This window comes from Calidris pugnax, unplaced genomic scaffold (genome assembly GCF_001431845.1).
Source record: "Calidris pugnax isolate Ruff unplaced genomic scaffold, ASM143184v1 scaffold58, whole genome shotgun sequence".
Classification (NCBI taxonomy): domain Eukaryota; kingdom Metazoa; phylum Chordata; class Aves; order Charadriiformes; family Scolopacidae; genus Calidris; species Calidris pugnax.
The window spans coordinates 6,991,483-7,010,736 of record NW_015090868.1 but is presented as its reverse complement, the minus strand read 5'-3'; the positions used below and the strand labels follow the sequence as shown (position 1 = coordinate 7,010,736).

The following is a 19,254-nucleotide window of genomic DNA, read 5'->3' as shown; positions in this document are numbered from 1 at the left end:
CCCCCCCCCCCCCCTTCCCGCGCGGTGCATGCCGGGGCGGGGCGGGGCGGCCGCGCCTCAGCGCCGCCGGGAGGTGCCGCCGCTGAGGTACCGCGTCGCCGCGCCGGGTCGGGGGAATGTTTCTCCTCTCTCGTTTGACTTCATTACCCGCTCTGCCGCACCAAAAAGGCTCCGTCGGCAGCGTGGGGAGCCGGGGGGGGGTTGCGTTGAGCCGAGCAGTGTCGGTTGGCGCGGCCGGCGGGCGGGCCGGTTGTACCGGCGGGGCTGCTCATCCTCCGCCCCGGGGAGCTGGATGGTGCCTTGCCTTTGTATTCGGGGATTAGCTGAGGGGGTGCTGGCGGTTGAGGGTGCGTTGTGCTCTAGCAAGAGGCTGAAATGTTGCCGGTTTAGTACAGGCCGTGTGTTTCTCATCCCTGCAGGTTTAAAGGGACGGCCCTGGTCAGGCCCGGCCGCGGCCCGTGTGAAGGCTGTAGCGTCTCACAGCACGGCTGGCTTCGGCCGACGCTTACAGGCCTAGAAAGCTGTGGAGGTTAGTGGCAGAGCGAGTAAATCTGGTGTATCTGAGTACTTCCTCGGAGATCCTTGATTGCTGGTGCTGGAGGGCAAAGAAACAAATGATGTTTTTAAATAGGTTACAAAATTTTAAAGCATACTTAAAACACCGTGAAACGTCTTATTGGTCTCTCTATGTAAATTCTTTTTCACTGTTGTCCAACTGCAAAATAGAGATCTAAATTTTCCCGACTTGGTGGGTGAGACTCCAGGTGAAGTCTTGGTCAGCTACTGCAAAGTTGTCCAATCACAGAATGGTTTGGGTTGGAAGGGACCTTAAAGATCCCCCAGTTCCAACCCCCTGCCCTGGGCAGGGACACCTCCCACCAGACCAGGTTGCTCCAAGCCCCATCCAGCCTGGCCTTGAACCCCTCCAGGGATGGGCCAGCCACAGCTTCTCTGGGCAGCATGTTTTTCTTCCAGTCCTACAATGGAAATTACCATTAGTGCCTACACTTATAATGCTGGAAGTCTCCCCTTCCAGCTCCAGTAGGCCCTTACTCAAAATTTTCCTGAAGTTGCAAGATGTTTTCTCGCTGTATAACTGCTTTATGGTTGCATCACAACTGTTTGCAAATTACAAACCAGGCTGTTTTAGGATTTTTAGATCTTAATCTTAAAATCTGGGACAGTCCCTGACAGATAAATTATGCATGCATGGTACACCTGATGTGTTGGACCTGCTGCATATGTGAGATGAGTCTGTATGCATGCAGTAGCTAGTTTCCAGACATCAGGCAGCCTGAATTGCCAGGCATCTGGAAAAATGGGCAATTACTTCAAAAATACGGGAGATGTGTTTTCATGTGCAAGCATGCATGGGCATAGGATTTCTGTGAATAGTGTAGTAAGACTGTTCTCACCTGGTATCATCCTTCTTTGCATTCCCCCCTCCTCCTATGGACTATAGCTCCCTTTAAAAGCTGAAATCAAATTAACTTTCACTTTGTGCTCTGGATAGTTGCATGGAATCCTTAGTGGTTCCTTGAGAGGCCAGTAAGCATTTTTTGGGTGATCGCATTTGTGCTATTCTTGATTTGCTCCATGGTGGGGAAGTGGGGAGGTAAAAGTTTTGGAAGAGTTTTAAACTGGTTCTGGAGTTGTGTATTTTACAAAACTTTTAAACAGGGTATTCACTGGGGAGTAAACCAGATATTGTTGAAAAAAATGAACCACTAAGAGTGTAATGAAATTATTTGTACAAGTGCTTTATTCTAATAGTAACGTTTGTGGTAAAGTTTCATGTGACTGCAAGTATATTTTGCAGGGAAGGTTCTTCTAAATAATCACTGTTTCTTGCATTTTAAACAAGTATTTAAAGCACTGTAACTTACAATGCATATTTTTTTCAGTCTTTCTTGGGAACATAGACTCTTGGTTTGGAATCATCTTTGCAAATCCTTGCCTAAACAGGCAACATGTTTCCAGACTTTTTTTTGTTTGTTTGTTTGTTACTTTCTGGAACTTATTGCCAGCTTTGAACACTTTTTGAATAAACTAACCAGCAGACACAATTTGAGGAGAGTGGTCTGACTGCTGTCTCCACTTGCAAAATCAAATGACTGAGGAGTCAAAAGATATGGAAGTTGTTTCAGGATTCAGTTCCTATGTAATAGCTCGAGGCAGCCTGTGGTTCACTCAGTTACTTGGGAGCTGTCGATGCCATATCTTATTTTACAGTATTACTGAAAAAAGGGTGCATGCCAGACAAAGACAGTTTACAACCCATTTATTTTCAGCATTCTCCTAATTCCCATTATTTGAAGTAAAACCCATCTTCCTGACAGACCGGCTTCTTAGTTCCCTTAATCCTGCAGCAAAGTGATAATCCTTTATTTGTGACCTCATAGGCTGTTGCTATGGAGAATGCTGTGATATCACAAAGCCAGGACTGTGACTTCACTGTTGGTGGAAGACATAGCTGAAGGAGATGGCCTGTGCTCTGGAGGCCTGGGGAATTCATGGATTTCTGGTGCTCTGCAAGCACTTCCTAAGGAGCAGTATCTGGCAAATGGGCTTGCATAATGTCTGTCTGTGTGGATGATGAATGATACAGTCAGAGGCTGCGTATGAGGGGGAAGCTTGTGGTGATTGTGTTTGGCAAGGTTACTCCTGCCCTTGAAAGAAGTTATGATATCAGGAGGAGAATGTCACTGGGAAATTACACAAGGCTTTCGCATCCTCAGTCTCCAAAGGTATCATGAGGAAATGACTCTGAATATTGTAATTATTTTCCCTAAAATCAAGAACTCCTTCCTCTGCATCCCTCTTTTCTTTTTCTTCAACTTAAGAATATAATTTTGCAAACCCCAAACTTTTCTTGGAAACACTAATTGCATCAGAACTTCCATCACAAGGCATAAAACATGTAAATCACATTCAAACCTTTGTGGCCTAAAGTAAAATTTTAGGCTCTTATTTATAAAAGGAAGCATGGAGATGCGTAACTTTAGGCCAGGACTTTCAGATACTCCCAAATAGCATATGTACATGGATTCTTCTCATGTTCAAGTCTGTGCTTTCATGCCATCTTCCAGAAATTAGTGCCTAAAATTAGGCTCCTAAGTAAGTCCTGCTTTTCAGAAGTACTGAGAGTACAGCAGCACTCAATGGAGATAAAGGGAAGTGCAAATCTGCATCAGTTTTGAAACTCAAGCTGTGAACTATTAGAAACAACATATGGCAATAGGAAACAAATTTGGCTCCTTTAATGTCTCTGCCTTTCACCATAACAGGAAGTTTTTAGAGAAATAGTACTTGCAACTCCAAATGTCAGTGGTTATCTACTCTTGAATAGTGAAGCTATCGGAACCTGGAAAAAAATATTATTAAAAGAAAAGGGTAATTCCTTTGTTTGGACATTTACTTTTTGAATACCTTAGGGAGCATATGACTGAACAACAGGAAGACATATTTTTGCCTCTAATAAAATTAGTATTTTATTTTTACTATTGATTATTCTGCTTTAATTTTCACTTTTTAAATGCATTATATGAAAGGTTATGCAGAGGAATTTAGCAGGATTATGCATGTACAACTGCCCCCATTGATACAACTTCTGGAAGTTGTATAAGCTAAATCAGGTTAAAAAACACACTCTTACCCCAGAATAAATGTATAATTACACCAAGACAATTTTGGCAGTAAATTAGTCTTTTAGACCAAAGCCCTGAGTTTCCATCCTAACTCTGTTACACAGATGTTCCCCAGATTGTGTTCAGATAGTGTACCAAACTGGATGCTGTGTCACAAATCTACATTGCAATACCTCAATTAAGTGTAGTACCAGAATTAAAATAAAATACCACAAGTTAAAGAAAAATATCATGAGCTTCACACAGAGGCTTTGCAGGCCACGCGTGGCACCCAGGATGCACTTCAGGCAGCCCTGTGTTTCCAAGTTCTTGTGGATTACACCTTCTTTCTAGGAAACTACATGTGCATGTGTGATTTGAAGAGCAAGAGCTTCTCCTAAAGCAGCAGAACACTTCTAAAGACAGTATTGGTGATGACATGCTTAACTGCTTTCACATGTTTTGGTTCAAAACTGCCCAAACCATTAACGTGCTCTCTCAGAGGAGTGATGTTGCATGTGTGCCTTATTAGTACACACAACGATAATTTACTCTCAGCTTTCTTCACTCTCCTGTAAGCTCCCAGCCTTCTCCTAGCTTTGATCTTTTACCGTAAAAGCTTAGGAGCAGCCCTTTGGAGAACAAGTTAAACGTTTCTTTTTGAGCTGTTCTGCCTGTCCCAAACACTGGGAGGGCTCGTTCAGAGAGACAGGTTGCCTTGGCCAGAGCTGCTGGGGATGCTCCCTCTGCCGGGTGGCTGGCACTTGGGCTTAGGCTTTGGGCTGCAGCCCAAGATATGTTTATTCTTTCAGGCTTTTAATTGAGATTTTGAACAGAGGCTTTCATTGAATCCTTTGTGTGGCACGGGGTGAAGGTCGGCCGAGAAAACAAAACAAAGGCAAGCACCGAGTGGATGCGGAGCACATGCAGATCGACCTTCTCAAAACAACTGTCCTTTTGTTCACCTCTGTCTTCACTGGTACACGCAGCCGTTCCTACTTTGCTTATTCCAGCAGCCCTGTAGACCATTATATTTTCCCAGCTTTCCTGCAGCTGGAGGTACTAATTCTGTTTCTTACCATTTGGTTATTATTCCTGCTTCCGTTTAGCCCCGCTAAGCATTTGGATTCTTTTAACAAGTCTTCTTTCATCGTTAACATCACATATGCTGCATTGCCTGCTTCAAGAATCAAACGAAAATCATCTCTTTCCTTGCATTTCCTTTTAACCTTTCCTGTGTTTTTTGTTATATTCTTGTTTTTTTTCCTCTCCAATCTTCTGCTGCTGCAAATTCAGTCTTCATAGCCTATTTTTTTCTTTAAGTAGCCCCTACATCGGCTCTATAAACAGGCAGGAGGAAGAGCAGAAGCTTCAAAAAATGCTTTTTAGGGCTACTGACATCCCCTGCAGTCCCAGCCTCCCAGAGAGGGTGGCCAGGTGAGGAGAGGGGCATGCACCATCCCCTCTACCATGTGCAATGCAGTGTTTGCTGATGGTCAGAAATGCTTTTGAAGCAGATAGAGCCTTGTCAAGCTCGGGCTCTGACAGAGACACTTTTTACCCTTCTAAATAGGAGTTGTGTGCCCTTGGGCCCCTAAGGTCTGGGTGAGTTAAAGCACTGCCTGTGGGGGGTGGCTCGTTGAAAGAATATGGCAATAACTGTAAACCCTTTTTTTCTTATGGTCCAGAATAAGGAATGACAACATAATGACAACATAATGAATGACTTTTTCTTCTTTTTTTTTTGTTATTTTAGTGTGTGTTGAGAAAATATTATCTTCCTACAGCATAAAATGCATTTGGTGCTTAAATTTTTACATCCCTTACGCTTTGATCTCAAAATTTTATATGTGATTTTCTCTCTGCGTCCAGTGGTTACTTGCCAAATTTGTTCAAAAAGTTACCCCAAATCTCTCCTTTTGATGCCCGTTTGGTTTAGTTCAATCTAAGTTGAGAGCATGAACAGCTCCTGAGATCATCTCAGGAACCTAGTCTTTATATATATTTAGGTCTCTCTATACTGAATTAGAGGGCAAAGACACAACTATTTTTATGTGCTCTCATCTTTCAGAAAACTGGGTCATAGCGACACTTGGGGAGCACAAGGACTCTTCCACGCTCTAGTGCTCTATAAACACTTGGTGAAAGTCCAAGAGAAAAGTCTTGTCGAGCTGTGTTCAGAATACCAAGGAGAAAAAAGAAAAATGGCCAGTTCTGGTCCCTGGAAAGAGTTAACAGTATCCTGTGCAGCAGAGATCAATACCAAATGTTTGGGGTTTAATAACTATATTAAAAATCTGAAGGATGGAAGGGATAATGAAGTGGTAACTCTATCTGTCACATCACAGTTGTTCTTTAAGGCTGCTGAGGAGGACTTTGGAAGGTGCTAGTGGCAGCTGGGTGAAACAGCTGAGCAATTCCACAAAATAGTGACATCAGCAACAAAGTGAACAATGACAAAATAGTGCTCAAATGTGTTAGGTTTCATACTGTTTTTTAGGAATGTGGTCTGCACGCTGTCGGAGTCAGTGGTGAGCATGTTAGATGGGTGGGGGGTGGTATTTAAAAGCCTAATCATAAGACTGTAAATTAGGAGATATGTAAGAAGTCACGCCATAGAGGTCTGTCTGTGGAATTGATAACTTCATCCTTGTTTTGGATACCATATTTGGTTTTATGGCTCATGTGCAGGAAGATTTTCAGATTCCTGAAATTTCACTTAACGAAAAGAGCAGAAGGTAGGGAGGTGTTGCTGTTGTAATAGTAGTAAAATGCCTGTTGTTGGTTTTGGTTTACTGCTTCTTGTAATAAAATGAGTGCTCAATAAAATTAAGAAGCAAAACCGGTGTGAAATGGACAGGAGGAAACACATCTAATCTAGTGCGTTGTTTAATTGTCGGAACCTCTGGTTCCAGGTACTGCCTTTTATTTGAGGAGGTAATTTTTGATTGCTGCATTTGCTGATAGTCATATCAATCGGGAGAAAAAATGAAAATCTGCCGGTCCTTGAGGATTGTAAAAGAACTGGTTTTGTCTGGAAGAAGGGCAACTCTCTATAAGACGCAGTATATGCTCATGGTAGTGTGTGCAGTTGGTTTTCTAGTGCTTCCTCCAAGATGTTTGACCAGCGTGAGAGAGGCAGCAGATCTGGTGAGTTGCTGAGCTGTTGTGCCATGGGATTTCCCGTGTTCCCATCCTCACAGCTCATCCCCACACAGGGGAAGTCGAAGGACAGAATTTGAAAGTATCTTGATCTGTTGTGGAAAACAGCGGCCGCTGCATCTACTCCACGCAGGTAGAGCACAGGGGCAGAATATCCTAGTATAGCTCCTTCATGTGTTAGGGTGTAAGATATTTTGATTTCATGAGCATTAAAATACATCTTCTTAAATCTACTCCAGCCTTAGTGAAAGCTCTGCTTTCCAGCATAGAGGAGAAAAAAAAATGACCCATTAAACTCTCAACTGCTAAGTCTTCGAGTGTCTAACCTTTTCTTTTTAAAACCACTTTGGCACTATTTTAATTGATTCCATGCCTGGCCTTTTCATCAGTTCTCTCCTAGCCAGGAAAAACTGGGCTGTTAAAGGCTGCTGCAGTACCATGGGACTTGTGTTCAGTGTTGCAGGTTCTTATTTTAACCTGAAGTTATCTGCCAGTCATCACTATTTGTTTGAAAAGCTGTAACCACCACGGTGTCATCTTTGGGGTGAAAATCCTTCCATGGTTGCAGCAGTCAATATAAATGAGAGAGGGGGCACTATGTCATTGGGTTGTTTTGCTAATCATCCTTTCACCTTTCAAGAATTTTAGCTGCTGCCCAGACTCTTGCGGAAGGTTTGCTGCTGCATCCCCAGCCGTGCTGAAAATGCTTTCTGGCTAAACTGAAGAGGATAGTGAAGAACATGTGGCCAAGACAGGATGATTGTTCTGTTTGAACAGCCATGTTCTGTGCTTTCAGGAGTGTTTGCAAAGGAGTGTTTTTCTCTGCCTTTTTAAAATATCCACCCTAAAAGGAAACGTCTAGGTTTATCATTGCCTTTTTTTTTTCTTTTGTTATTTTCATGTGTTCACTCTCTCTTGCCAAATCTCCTCTAGTGTCAGATTTTTTTAATGCGTCTATCTTTCCTTGCGTTTACTGTTTGCTGCCAGAAAACAGGCAGGCTTTGTGTTTGAGGGGGTGGGGTGGTGGTGCTGTGGTCGATGACAATGTAGCTTTAACATTAATTGAATTAATTTAATAGTAGCAGGTTTCTATGCAAAAGAAAACCCCACCAAACCCTCCTCCCCTCCCAACCCATGGTCCTAGCTACAAAATCTGTTAGAGAATTCTGTGTGGTTTAAAATATTGCAGACTTTCAAGTGAGCTATAATTTAAAGAAGCCTCTTCTGGTAGTGGAATTCTAAAAAGACAATTGTTTTACCTACTGGGCTTTTGGGGGAGGGAGTTTTATGTGTTGCTTTGTTTTTCTTGTTAGGACTGATGGGTTCATTCAAATGTTGTTTACTGGGTTGTTCTATTAGCAAGTGTGGCATGGGGTTATGGTTCTGTCCTGCATTAGGCAGCATTTACAGTATTGTTTGGTTTTGGTTTATGTGACTCTTTTTAGCATGTGATAAATTGGAGATGCTTAAAAAATGCATAACAAATAAGAAGAATTGGATGGTCAAAGATCCTTAATCATATCCACAGAGTGAGATGTTAAAGTATAATGGGCAAGATCAAGGTCTTCAAGCTCGTTAGTTGCAGGCAGTATAAAAAAAGGTACCTGGAACTGGTTGTTTAGTTGTGGTGTGACAGTGACCCCCCAATGTAGTACAGCTACAAGATTCAAAAATGAATTTCATTCGTATTATATATATTGGGCAAGTTATTTCCACTAAAATGATGCAAATTTCAATTTCCTTGTACCCGACACAGGTGAGAGGTTAGCTAGAGCGCTACAGTAGCGTGCAGAATTCTGGTTGTTGCTTTTTAAAGAAAAGTTATATGTAAGAGTAAATGTAGAGGAGTCCCCTAAAAAGATTAAAGGGACAGGAAAGGCAGACATATGAAAAAACGCTAAAAGAGTGTGGGGTTTTTTAGACCCTGTGGAACGAGGTCTGAAAGAGGAGAGGTGTATTCTCTGCAAATACATTGGGGTGTAAGCAGCAGGAGGGGAAAAGAAAACGAGTATTTAAGCTCCTAGACAACATTAGCACAAAAACAGATGGGCATTACTTGTTGGGTTATTGCTGAATTTAATACCCTGATCATGTTCCCTCTTGTGTTTTCTTAAGAGATTTTTTTAAAGAAGCATGAGAATTATTCAGGTAAACCAAGTGGAACTCATTAGCATACTGCAAGTAAGTTGTTATTTGTGGAGCACTAATATGTCAAAATTTGTAGCAAGAAGAGCTTTCCTAAATAAATATAAGTGTAAGTTTGTATCTTTCTGATGTTCCTTAGTCTGGTTTCTTCTGGGGCCACAGGGTTTATGGGCTGTGTTCCCAGTTGGGTGTTTGGGTGCTTCCTGCTTTGTGAAGTTTGTTGTTGTAGAAGCAATGATAATGGTAGATGTTCCATATAGTCTCTGCAGCTACAGACTCCCAATGCTGAGTGCTGATGGTTTATTTTGGCCTCTGAAATTCAGGATCCTCTGAAACTGGGCTAGTCAGTTCAGGATCCACTGAAACTGTGCAGGCTAGTCTGAATTTTCTCATGCTCTTGATAACCTTCTTGGCATCTTTTGGCAGTGTTTTTTTTTAACCTTTATTTGTTCTCTTCCCCCCTATTTGAGCACATTCCTTTTCTCCTCTGGAGTTTCCCTCCGGTGATGGTGAAAGGGCTGTGGCGAAGGAAGGGAATCCCAGGCCCTGGCTCGCGAGGGCTCGAGGATGTCTGCAAGCTAATGTGGAGTTTCACAAAGGAGTCCCTTCAACTCCAACACAATGCATGTGCAAAGGAAGAAAATGGGATCTTTACATCATCTGCTTTCTCAGAGACCGATCGCAGGCCGTGCTGTGTTCTGTGCTGGTCTCTTCGGGTGCACGTGCCTGCGTGGAGTTACACAGAGAGAAGTATGTGGTGTGTTCGTGCCATACACCGTCAATAAGGCAGCTTTTGTTTCAGTACCAACTTCTGTCATGTGCTGAGGGTGGGAGATGTGGGGTGGAGGAGCAGAGTGGCTGCCTTGATTGGCAAGTGCATATGGCATTTTGGCTAGGCCTTCCTCCCTCGAGGTCACACTGCACTTACATCACTGGTGATGGCAGCACTGGTTTATCCATCAGCTTCAGCTCTTCTAAACATTCCCGTTGACGTTGAGACCTGGGAGTCCTGGTGGACAACAGGAATACCATGAGCCAGCAATGTGCCAAGAAGACCAATGGCATCCTGGGGTGCATCAGGAAGAGTGTGACCAGCAGGGCGAGGGAGGGGATCCTGCCCCTCTGCTCTGCCCTGATGAGACCCCATCTGGAGTACTGGGTCCAGTTCTGAGCTCCCCAGTTCCAGAAGGACAGGGAACTGCTGAAGAGGGTACAGCAGAGGGCTACAAAGATGATGAGGGGCCTGTAGCATCTCCCTTATGAGGAGAGGCTGAGGGACTTGGTCCCTTTTAGTCTGGAGAAGACTGAGGGGGGATCTGATCAATGTTTATAAATACTTAAAGGGTGGGTGTCAGGAGGATGGGGCCAGTCTTTTTTCAGTGGTGCCCAGTGACAGGACCAGAGGAAATGGGCACAACCTTGAACATAAGAAGTTTCACCTGAATGTGAGGAGGAACTTCTTTCCTGTGAGGGTGGCAGAGCCCTGGCAGAGGCTGCCGAGAGAGGTGGTGGAGTCTCCTTCTCTGGAGACATTCAAACCCCGCCTGGACACGTTCCTGTGCAGCCTGCTCTGGGGGGATGTGATCTGGCAGGGGGTTGGACTAGATGATCTCCAGAGGTCCCTTCCAACCCCATATCGTTCTGTGATTCTGTGCGGTTCTGTGATTTTCCCCGCTGCTGGTCTCTCCTTCCAATTTTGCTCTCTGCCATACTTGAGGTATCAGGCACTTCTTCCTGTTCTTAATTCTGATTAAAGGGGTGCGTAACGGTGCTGTGAGCTGATGAATTTGTGTAAAGGCATACTTAGGTGCATGTGAACACGTGATATGTGCACACTCAGTGCATTCCAGGCCTCTCTAAGGTGTCACACGTACAAGAATTGTCTCACTCAAAGAGTGCAGTTGTGTTGGTCTGCTCAGAGAAGTCAAGCTGGTCCCCGATATGTAACTTGGGTTCAAATGCTAGAGAAATTTGTTAGAAAGGGTATGTGGGTCGTGGTTATTACCTTTATCTTTCTTCTGCCAGTATTTTAACTCTGGTGATAGTAAGTGTGAAAGCACACAAGCCCAGTTATTTAGCTTTACATGAATGTTGTCTGGTGCAAAGGAAGAGCAGATTGCAGCTCTTTTTTTTTTTTTTTTTTTCCTTTTCAGTAGGTGCCTGTTGTAATTCACTTCTAAGCCCACAGACGTTTTTTCTGCTTGGAATGAGTTTCGTTGCTGTGAAGTGGGTGTGGGCTTAGCAGACAAACAACCAGAATTTCCGCAGGATGATCCTGGGGGACCCAAACATCGTGAATGCCAAGTTGGATTCATTAGAGGCTTTGCGGCTGATCCTGCAGCCCCAGGGAAGGCAAAACTCCTGTAAAGTTGAAGGAAGATTTCCTGGAATGAGGCCTTTCAGGGAACACAGAAATTGATGACTGTGTGTATAGCAAAACCCCAGCTTTTAATGTTGAGATCTTGGCTACTGTGTAACTGCAGGTGTAGCAAAGCACCCAGCTTACTTTAGGCTTTTTAATTAGGCTATTTATAATATGGCTTTGCTGCATAACAGTCGCCATAGACCTGTAAACAAAAGTGATGTCTGTTAGTTGTGAAACCCAGCTATTTACCTGTTGTCTTGAAAGGGGTAGAGCTCTGTTAGGTTGACTTTGACTCTTTCACTGCCAGGGTAGTTGTAAGGCCAGGGCTTGCAGCATAAGAGGTGGTCACCTTTGTATTTAATTCAGTCCTGAGCACCTGGTGGTGTTCATTTAGAGGAGAACCTAAGAGAACTGCTTGTTCCAGCACAGCACAGGTGAGCCCTGAAGTGCTGTGTTTCAGGATTTTATGGATTTTGTGCCTACTATGCTTCAAACCATTTCAGAGTGCTTAAGATACAGGAACCTTTAAAGAAGTGCCTTGTGGCACCACTCCTGTTTTTGTTTGCCCCTCCATTTCTGCATATCGATCTTCTCATTTTGATGACTCGATCACAACTAGAAGTAGTTCTTTTGCAGCAAAGGCGATTTAAAATGTTTCCTTCTCATAAAAGAGAGTCCCCAAACAACTAAAAATGTTTCTCTGAAACAGCAGTGTGATGAGTCCCTCATCACGCTCTGTTCCTACCTCTTCTTCTGTGTTTTCCTGATGCTTTAGCTTAGTTCTTCCTCACCAAGGAAAGGAAGACCTAGCACTGGGAGTGAGATCCTGACACAGTGACCTCGTTCAGAGCTTTACCTTCTTTGTCAGCAGCAGCAGAAGCCGAAGCAGCTCCGCTGGCTCTGGGCACTTGGAGCAGTTTGACATTTTTCTGTCTGGCAAGGTTTCAGGGCTCACTTTGTTTTGAGCCCAAATGGTGACTGGGATGATGAAAAATGAGCTTGCAGGAACTTGTTCACTGCTTCTAATTTTTTGATAAACACTTTGCGGCAGCACAACTTTGATCCAGTGTGCAGCAGAGCTGTTTGTTACGTGCAGGTCTGCAGCATTCTTCGGGACTGACAAAGGAGAGTAAAGCTTTCTTTTTTAATCAATAGAGTAAAAACTGGTAAGTGCCATGCTAAATAATGAATAATTTAAGAAAATACTGCTCTGGGAAAGTGTGTGTGTGCGCGCAGGTATGTGTGTGCGTTTGTGGGTTTGTGTAGTGGGGGGTTGTGTATTACATCAGGCAGATACATTAGGGGTAAATTTTTTGTCTTCACTAGAGGGTTAAAGCTTTAACTTGTCTTTGCTAATGCATGTAAATAGCTTTCTTGTCCACTTAACTGAGGAGGCTGGCTTGTTATCCTGTACAATGCAGCTGGGCACCGTTCCAGAAGCAGAGGCACTTGGTTTCAAAGACAAAGAAGCCAGCTCAGACGTAGGGAGAAAACCTGGAACGTTGCGCCGTGGATGATTTTTTTATTTAATTTTTTTTTTTTTTCCAGAGCGATGACTCATTTCAGTTCACAAAGGATTCTGGGCAGGGTAGTGAGAAGTCAGGTTGGCTGATCCATTCCTATGACTTCACTTTGCAGAGAGAGCCAGGGAGAAGAGGAGTGACACTGCAGAATCCTGAGGCACTGCAGTGGAGAGGTGCTTTGCAAAGACTGTGAGTGCCTTCGGAACAGGGGGTGGTGTCAGAACGTGATTCCAGCCGTTCCGGTCCATGGAATTAGGGCAAAAAGGAGAGAGATGTTTTCAAAACACTGTGTGGGAGTTATATTTGTAGTCCCCTTTAGATTCTCTGCCTCCACCTCCCCTGTCATTTCTTAACCATTTATTTCTTGTACTTGTGTGAGAATTGTGTGAGATAGCATTCCTTTCAGTGGACCTGTACAGATACTGCATTTTTTAAAATTTCCTGCTTCAAGAGGTGGGTGTTCAGCATATTACTGCCTAAAAGCATGCTTTGTTTTTCTTCTTTCAGGTCCTGTGGCACTGACCTATGCTGCAGCCAGCCAGCTTCCTCAGTGATATAAAGCCCCAGTATGCACATTGTTGTTACAGCACAACTACTCTGGATACTGTACTGGAGCATGGAACCAGATCATAGGGGTTCAGGTAAGTCCCCCTTTTTTTAACATATTGTGTGCCAGGAATATAGACACAGACACTTATTAAAAGATGCATTTGAAAAATATTGTTTGAGGAAACACGTTCTAAAGCACACAATATATTAAAAAAAAAAAAACAACAGTCCCACCCTCCTCCTTCCCAGGATAAGCAATACCATCAAAATCTCCTCGACTGAATCCTCTGGGAAAGTTCCGTGCTCCAACAGAAACTTTTTATGATCCTAGTTGTAACATGTGCTGGGATATATCACTTTGGATCAGGAGGCAGCTGGCCACAGGACATGAATAAAGAAAAGGAAGTTTAAATCACAGGAAATGCCCGGGATTAATGCATGTAAGACAAGTTTGCTGGCTGGGGGCAATTTAGCACCTGTTCCTGAGAGTTAGTGGCACGCGGTCAACCTGGAGATCGTGCTTTTAGCTGGCTCCCAACGATTCAAAAGGTCAGTTTACAGGTTGAAGTTAATAACTGGCAAGGGACTAGAACTTCGTTGAGAGGCAAGTGTTTGTCCTATGGTTGGTCATTATTAAAGGTTGCTGTCTTTTCTTCAGGCGGGTTAGAATCGGAGCGGTCACATTCCCGGGTCACGTTCTTGAAGTGTTTGTGACCTGTGTCTGCAAGGGAAGGTATGTTTTGGTGTGTGTGATTTTGGAGGTGCAGAAGGAGCTTGCTGGTTAGCAAATGTGTGTTACTGCATTTGCCAAACCTTTGTTTAAGCTGCCCTTAAATGGACAAATCTTTAATATATTTGTTTTTCTTATTGTTTTCAGTGATCTGATATGTTTAACTGTCTAGTAAACACAACCTGCAGCTTTGTTTGTAAAGTAGTCCAGGAAATGTGGTTTAAAGGAAGGATTTAGCTATGGCTGAAAACAGTGCAACCAACACACCTTCTAATTTTCCTTATTTCAGATTTTGCCAGTAAAAGGTGTTCTTTTCTGTGTTATTGTGCTAGTGCAGATCCAAGGTATTTCATTGTAATCTGGATAATATGACAGAAATCTGCATATTCTTCCTGTTTCCTCCTGTTGTTTAATCAGATGGAAATGTTTTCTGGTTTAAAATGGCAATTACATATCATTGTTGTGAGTTCACATAAGAAACGTTTTGTTTGCTACCTCTATGTAAGTATTTTATAATTAGCAATTCAATCACGTTGAGGTTTGGGGGGAAAGGGGATAATGTGCAACCCAGGCTGGACAAGGAAATTCTTCATCATCTGTCCCTTCTTTAAGTAAATCTGAAAATGTGCTTTTTCTGGAAGAGGCTTTTCACTTGCAATATCCTTGAGAAAAAGTGATAATATGAAGAGCCCTCTTTTTGCCCATTAACAGTAGGTTTGGTTTTGTTAGCTGCCTTTTGTTTGTGAAGACCTTTCTGTAGTTTTTCCCAGAGTGAAATCATAGGTGAGTATTGACCAGAACAGGCTGTTGGCATGAATTTTTTTGTAGGGGGATTGCTGTTGCAACCACGACTTTCATCATGAGATGCCATGAAATTACTGTACTCTAGGTTTGTGTTTTCTGATCAGTAACATGGTTCTGTAAGCAGCGAAAGTAGTGACATCAGATTTCTCTTGACAAGTGTTTTTTTGAGTGGATTCTCTCCTGTGTAGAGGGAGGTGGCTGTGCCTGAAGCTCTCTCCAGATGGAACATGAATAGCAGATACTGGTAGAATCTCTGTTGTCTAGCAAAGCTTGACATCTATGGCATATGCAGTCACACAGACTGTGATTGTGCAAGCCTCATTTCCTGTGGAAAACAGGCTAAAAATCCTTTTTAAAGTTTTTCTTCATCCATAGAAAACAAAAGATTAAAAAGGTGTTGAGAGGCTGGATGAAGAAGAGAAGCTGGGCTTTGGCTTCCTATATTTCACAGGATGCAGAGTGTGATCAGGCAGTCCCTTCCCCATTGAAGGGAAACAGTGTGTATAAATTATAGTAAAGTGTGGCTTTGCACTGTAATTTCCTTAATTTTCCTTCACAATGGCTGTACTGAATTGGTTCCATTTATAAGTCAAAAGGTGATTTTTTTCAAACAATCTTCATGCAGACTTCACGAGACAGGGAGTTTGACTTCCAGGTCACTTCTTTCCGGCAGCAGAATCACTAATAAAAATTCTGCCATCGGTATGTAGTTGATCATTTAATTGCTGTTACATGGTGCAGAATATAGTCTACCTCATTTTCTTCTCAAGGTGGTGGTACCCAGACTTTCAGAGGATGGAGGCACTAGGAAGGGGTCGGGCTGGTGTGGGTTCGGGATGTGTCAATTTACATTCCCAGCTTTATTATAGACCATCACTTTCTCATCTGGTATGTTAACAATAGTTATGGGTTACCCAGTTTTTCAGAATGGTTTGAAATCCACTGAAGAAATGTGCTATGTAAGACCTAAGTGTTTATTTTATGTGCTACATAATTTTTTGTTCTAAGTAACAATAATTATTTTTTTCCCATGAGGTAGCGTTACAAATCCCCAAGGCATATGTGAGGAAAAATCACATTCATTGTTTGTTATGTATTTACACATTTTTGAAAATTAAGTGCCACTTATAAAGTCTAGAAAACTTTTGTCTGTAATTCTTTAGAGAAAAGTTTGGAAAGACACTGCAGAAACAGAGCTAAAACTATATAAACATGCAGTCAGCTGGTGAAAACTGCTTTCTGAGCTTCAGTTTCCATTTAATTAGAAACACAAACGTATGAAAGTCAAGGATGGTAATTTGATTTCAAAAGAAAGCTGCTTGAGACAAGCATCAGTCAGAGCTAACAGGAGCCATATGCTGGATGTTTTACTCAAGTGATGTGGTCTTCCAGAAAAAAATTAGGAAAAGCATATTTGATATTTTTTTCAAACAGATCTTTCCTAAAGAAGTTGTAGTAAACCTTCTGTTCGATGGGCTAAGCAGTATTTATGTGCGTAATTGATGTTAATATATTAAATCATAAACACAAGATCTTTTCTGTTGTTGTGCATCAAAGAAGTTTGTTCATTTAACTATAACCACAGAGTGCTTGTAATTTCCCAGAGCCACGGGATGGTTAAGATAAAACTTGGTAAATTAGAGCCTCCCTAAATTGAGGGGATTTGGCTTTCTGTCGCTAGGCCTACTGGAAGTTTTACGGAGGCGTGCTAGCCTTTTTGAACCAAGAGCCTCCAGTTATCTCCAGCAGATGGTTATGGACAACAAGCTATGGAAGTCATTCTGGCACAACTGAGGTGAAACGAGTTCCCATGTCATAATGGAGAAGCTTGAAAAGCACTCAGTTGAAAACAATAAGGCTTAACTGGTGATAGTCCCTTACAAAACAGAACAGTTCTCACATAAACCAGTATTTGTTGACCATTTCTATTGCATTTAAAGCTATTTAGATTATGATTTAATGAACAATTGTAGCCAGGAAGCTGCAGAGCAGACCTGTGTGAATTAGCAGCACTTGCTAGGCTTCACGTATAACCCTCCGTGAGTCCCTTTGCAACTTCAGGGAAAAACAGGATAAAACAATTCAGGAAGTTACTGGCCTTCACCTGGATGCCCTTAAATCTACCCAGGGAGCCCATTTCAGTGCCCAGTGAACCTGATTAAACTTCAACTAAGGGTAATATACGCCAGTCTGTTTGACATGGCACTGAACTGAACCTAGTGGTGCTCAAAAGGACACCCACCACACAGATAATCTCTCTGGGAAGGACACTAATTTCTTAAATTGCCTAGCTAAATCTGCATAATTCTTGTCATCATTCTGATGCTTTTTAGACATGAAACTAATCATTAAAGAAACTGATCCCCCTACACAAAGTGCCCAGTGACCGTTGATCAAAGTTGGTAGACTTGTGTGTCTGGCTGGTTACAAAGATTAATCTATGAACAAGTTTAAGCTGACAGCAGGCATAATTACTATTAAATAGTAATATAATAAATGTGATGTTCTCTTTCCATTCTCAAATGGTGAGGGGACAAGTGGTGCTTGCTCCCAAGTCATGTGAAAGCGTATCTCCCTGTAAGCTGCCTACGATCTTCTTGATTGCCATTGTCTGTAAAGCACACGTGGCAGGAACTTTTCAGGTATATATGAATAAAAAAATGCCCTGAAAAGGTTATATTTTCAAGTTGTCATTCTGTGGTCAGATAAGAATGAGGAGGATCTCGGGGTGCGCTGTGTGGACGTTGGATTCAGAATGCTGCTGTGCTGGGATTGTGGCATTGATCTGGCCAGGTGTGATTAAGCAGGAGCAATCAGGAGACAGCAGAGCACAAATGTCTATTTTAAATCATTGTTGTGTCTTGAGTAATGTGTGTGGCTGTTGTACAACAGACTGTGCAGCTGGTGTATTGAAAAATATTGCTCATAAGTCTCACTGAAGCGGTTACGCAATTTGCTACTCCCACCAATTCTTTTTTCTTTTTTTTTTTTTCAGAGTGCTGAGTATAATGCGAGATTAAATGCATTTTGATAATCAGTTTTAGAAACTGCTGTTCCTGTTTAGTAGATGTAGTAGGAATATGGAATTAATAGGGCAAATATGAGATCCTCTGAATGGTGGAGGAAATTTTATTTTTTGAATTAATTTCCTGTAATTTGATTCCTGATTTGGTCTCAGTGTGTTGCTCTGTGACAGCAGAAATAGAGTGATTTTCTTGAGATTTCAAAGCTGTTTAGGTAAAACTTAATCCCTGGCTATTGACTGACCTGTGACCGGAAAAGGATTCGTAGTCAAGCACCTCTTGTTTTATCTGTTACTCTTTGTTATTGCTTTACCACCGGCAAAGGAAATCTTTTAGCCTGCTGCTTCCTTCACTGAGATCACTGGGGAACTGTTACCACTTCAAGAGGAGCTGCAGAACAGAATCTAAAAGCATTTCTGTATTTATATAAGTTACGTTAAAACGCACGTGTGTATGTGTAGTCATTTTAGAATCATCAAATTGTAATTTCTCGTATAGATTTCATTTTGAAGATCTTTCAGTTATTTTTTTTTTTTAAGTATGGGTTAATGAATTTTATAGACAACATGAGAAAAGTTACAACAAAGTTAATTCCAGGCTGTCCTGGAACTTAAAACTTCTCTTCTAGAAAATACATAGTCCGTACAAAGACATTTGACATACAGATCCAGGAGAGATTTATTCAGAGTATTAATCTTAAGGCCTCTAAAGAGTATGCTGCGCTTTATCAGCTGAGTGAAATTGTTATTCATTAACTTAGTAATGGGTTTTTCTGCTGATCTTTGTTGCTATTAAGAAAAAATATTCTATCAAGTGTAAATGGTGGGTGATCCATACCGTAGCCTTTGAAAGGGGAGTGAGATCTCCCCTTTTATGTCCAGAGAAATGAATACAACTATTTTGTTTGTGTGGTTACCTAGTAGGATATTCCAGCATGAGGTTTTGCAACCATAAGTGCTAATTTGTAGGCATTTTTCTGAATCTGCCCACTGCATCCTTTGAGAAGCTCTGTCTCCACAGTGTGTGTCTCCCATTTTCCAAGGTTCACTGTGTCTGAATTTTTAAACAAGCTGTTGGATGGTTCTCCGTTGTAAGAGTTTTTATCCCCAGCTCAGTACAAAGACTGCAGAGCTGTGCGCATCTTCTCCGCTTGTATCTCTCCATCCTTGTTCCACGAGCAGATTTTGAAACAAAACGCTTCATTGCACATCTGTTGTCTTTTTTACAGGTGATGTATCACCCATCAGCATGTCTCCCATCAGTCAGTCACAGTTTATTCCACTTGGGGAAATCCTTTGCCTGGCCATCTCAGCAATGAACTCTGCCC

At 42.3% G+C, this 19,254-nt stretch overlaps 1 protein-coding gene across 1 annotated transcript in view; it reads left to right on the top strand.

Annotated features, from left to right (window-relative positions):
- Window positions 1-19,254, top strand: part of LOC106889988 (storkhead-box protein 2-like) — a 57,968-nt gene that overhangs the window by 34,334 nt on the left and 4,380 nt on the right. The window contains exon 2 of the mRNA XM_014945512.1: window positions 19,156-19,250. Coding sequence (XP_014800998.1) covers window positions 19,156-19,250 — 95 coding nt within the window. The remainder of the gene's footprint in view (window positions 1-19,155; window positions 19,251-19,254) is intronic.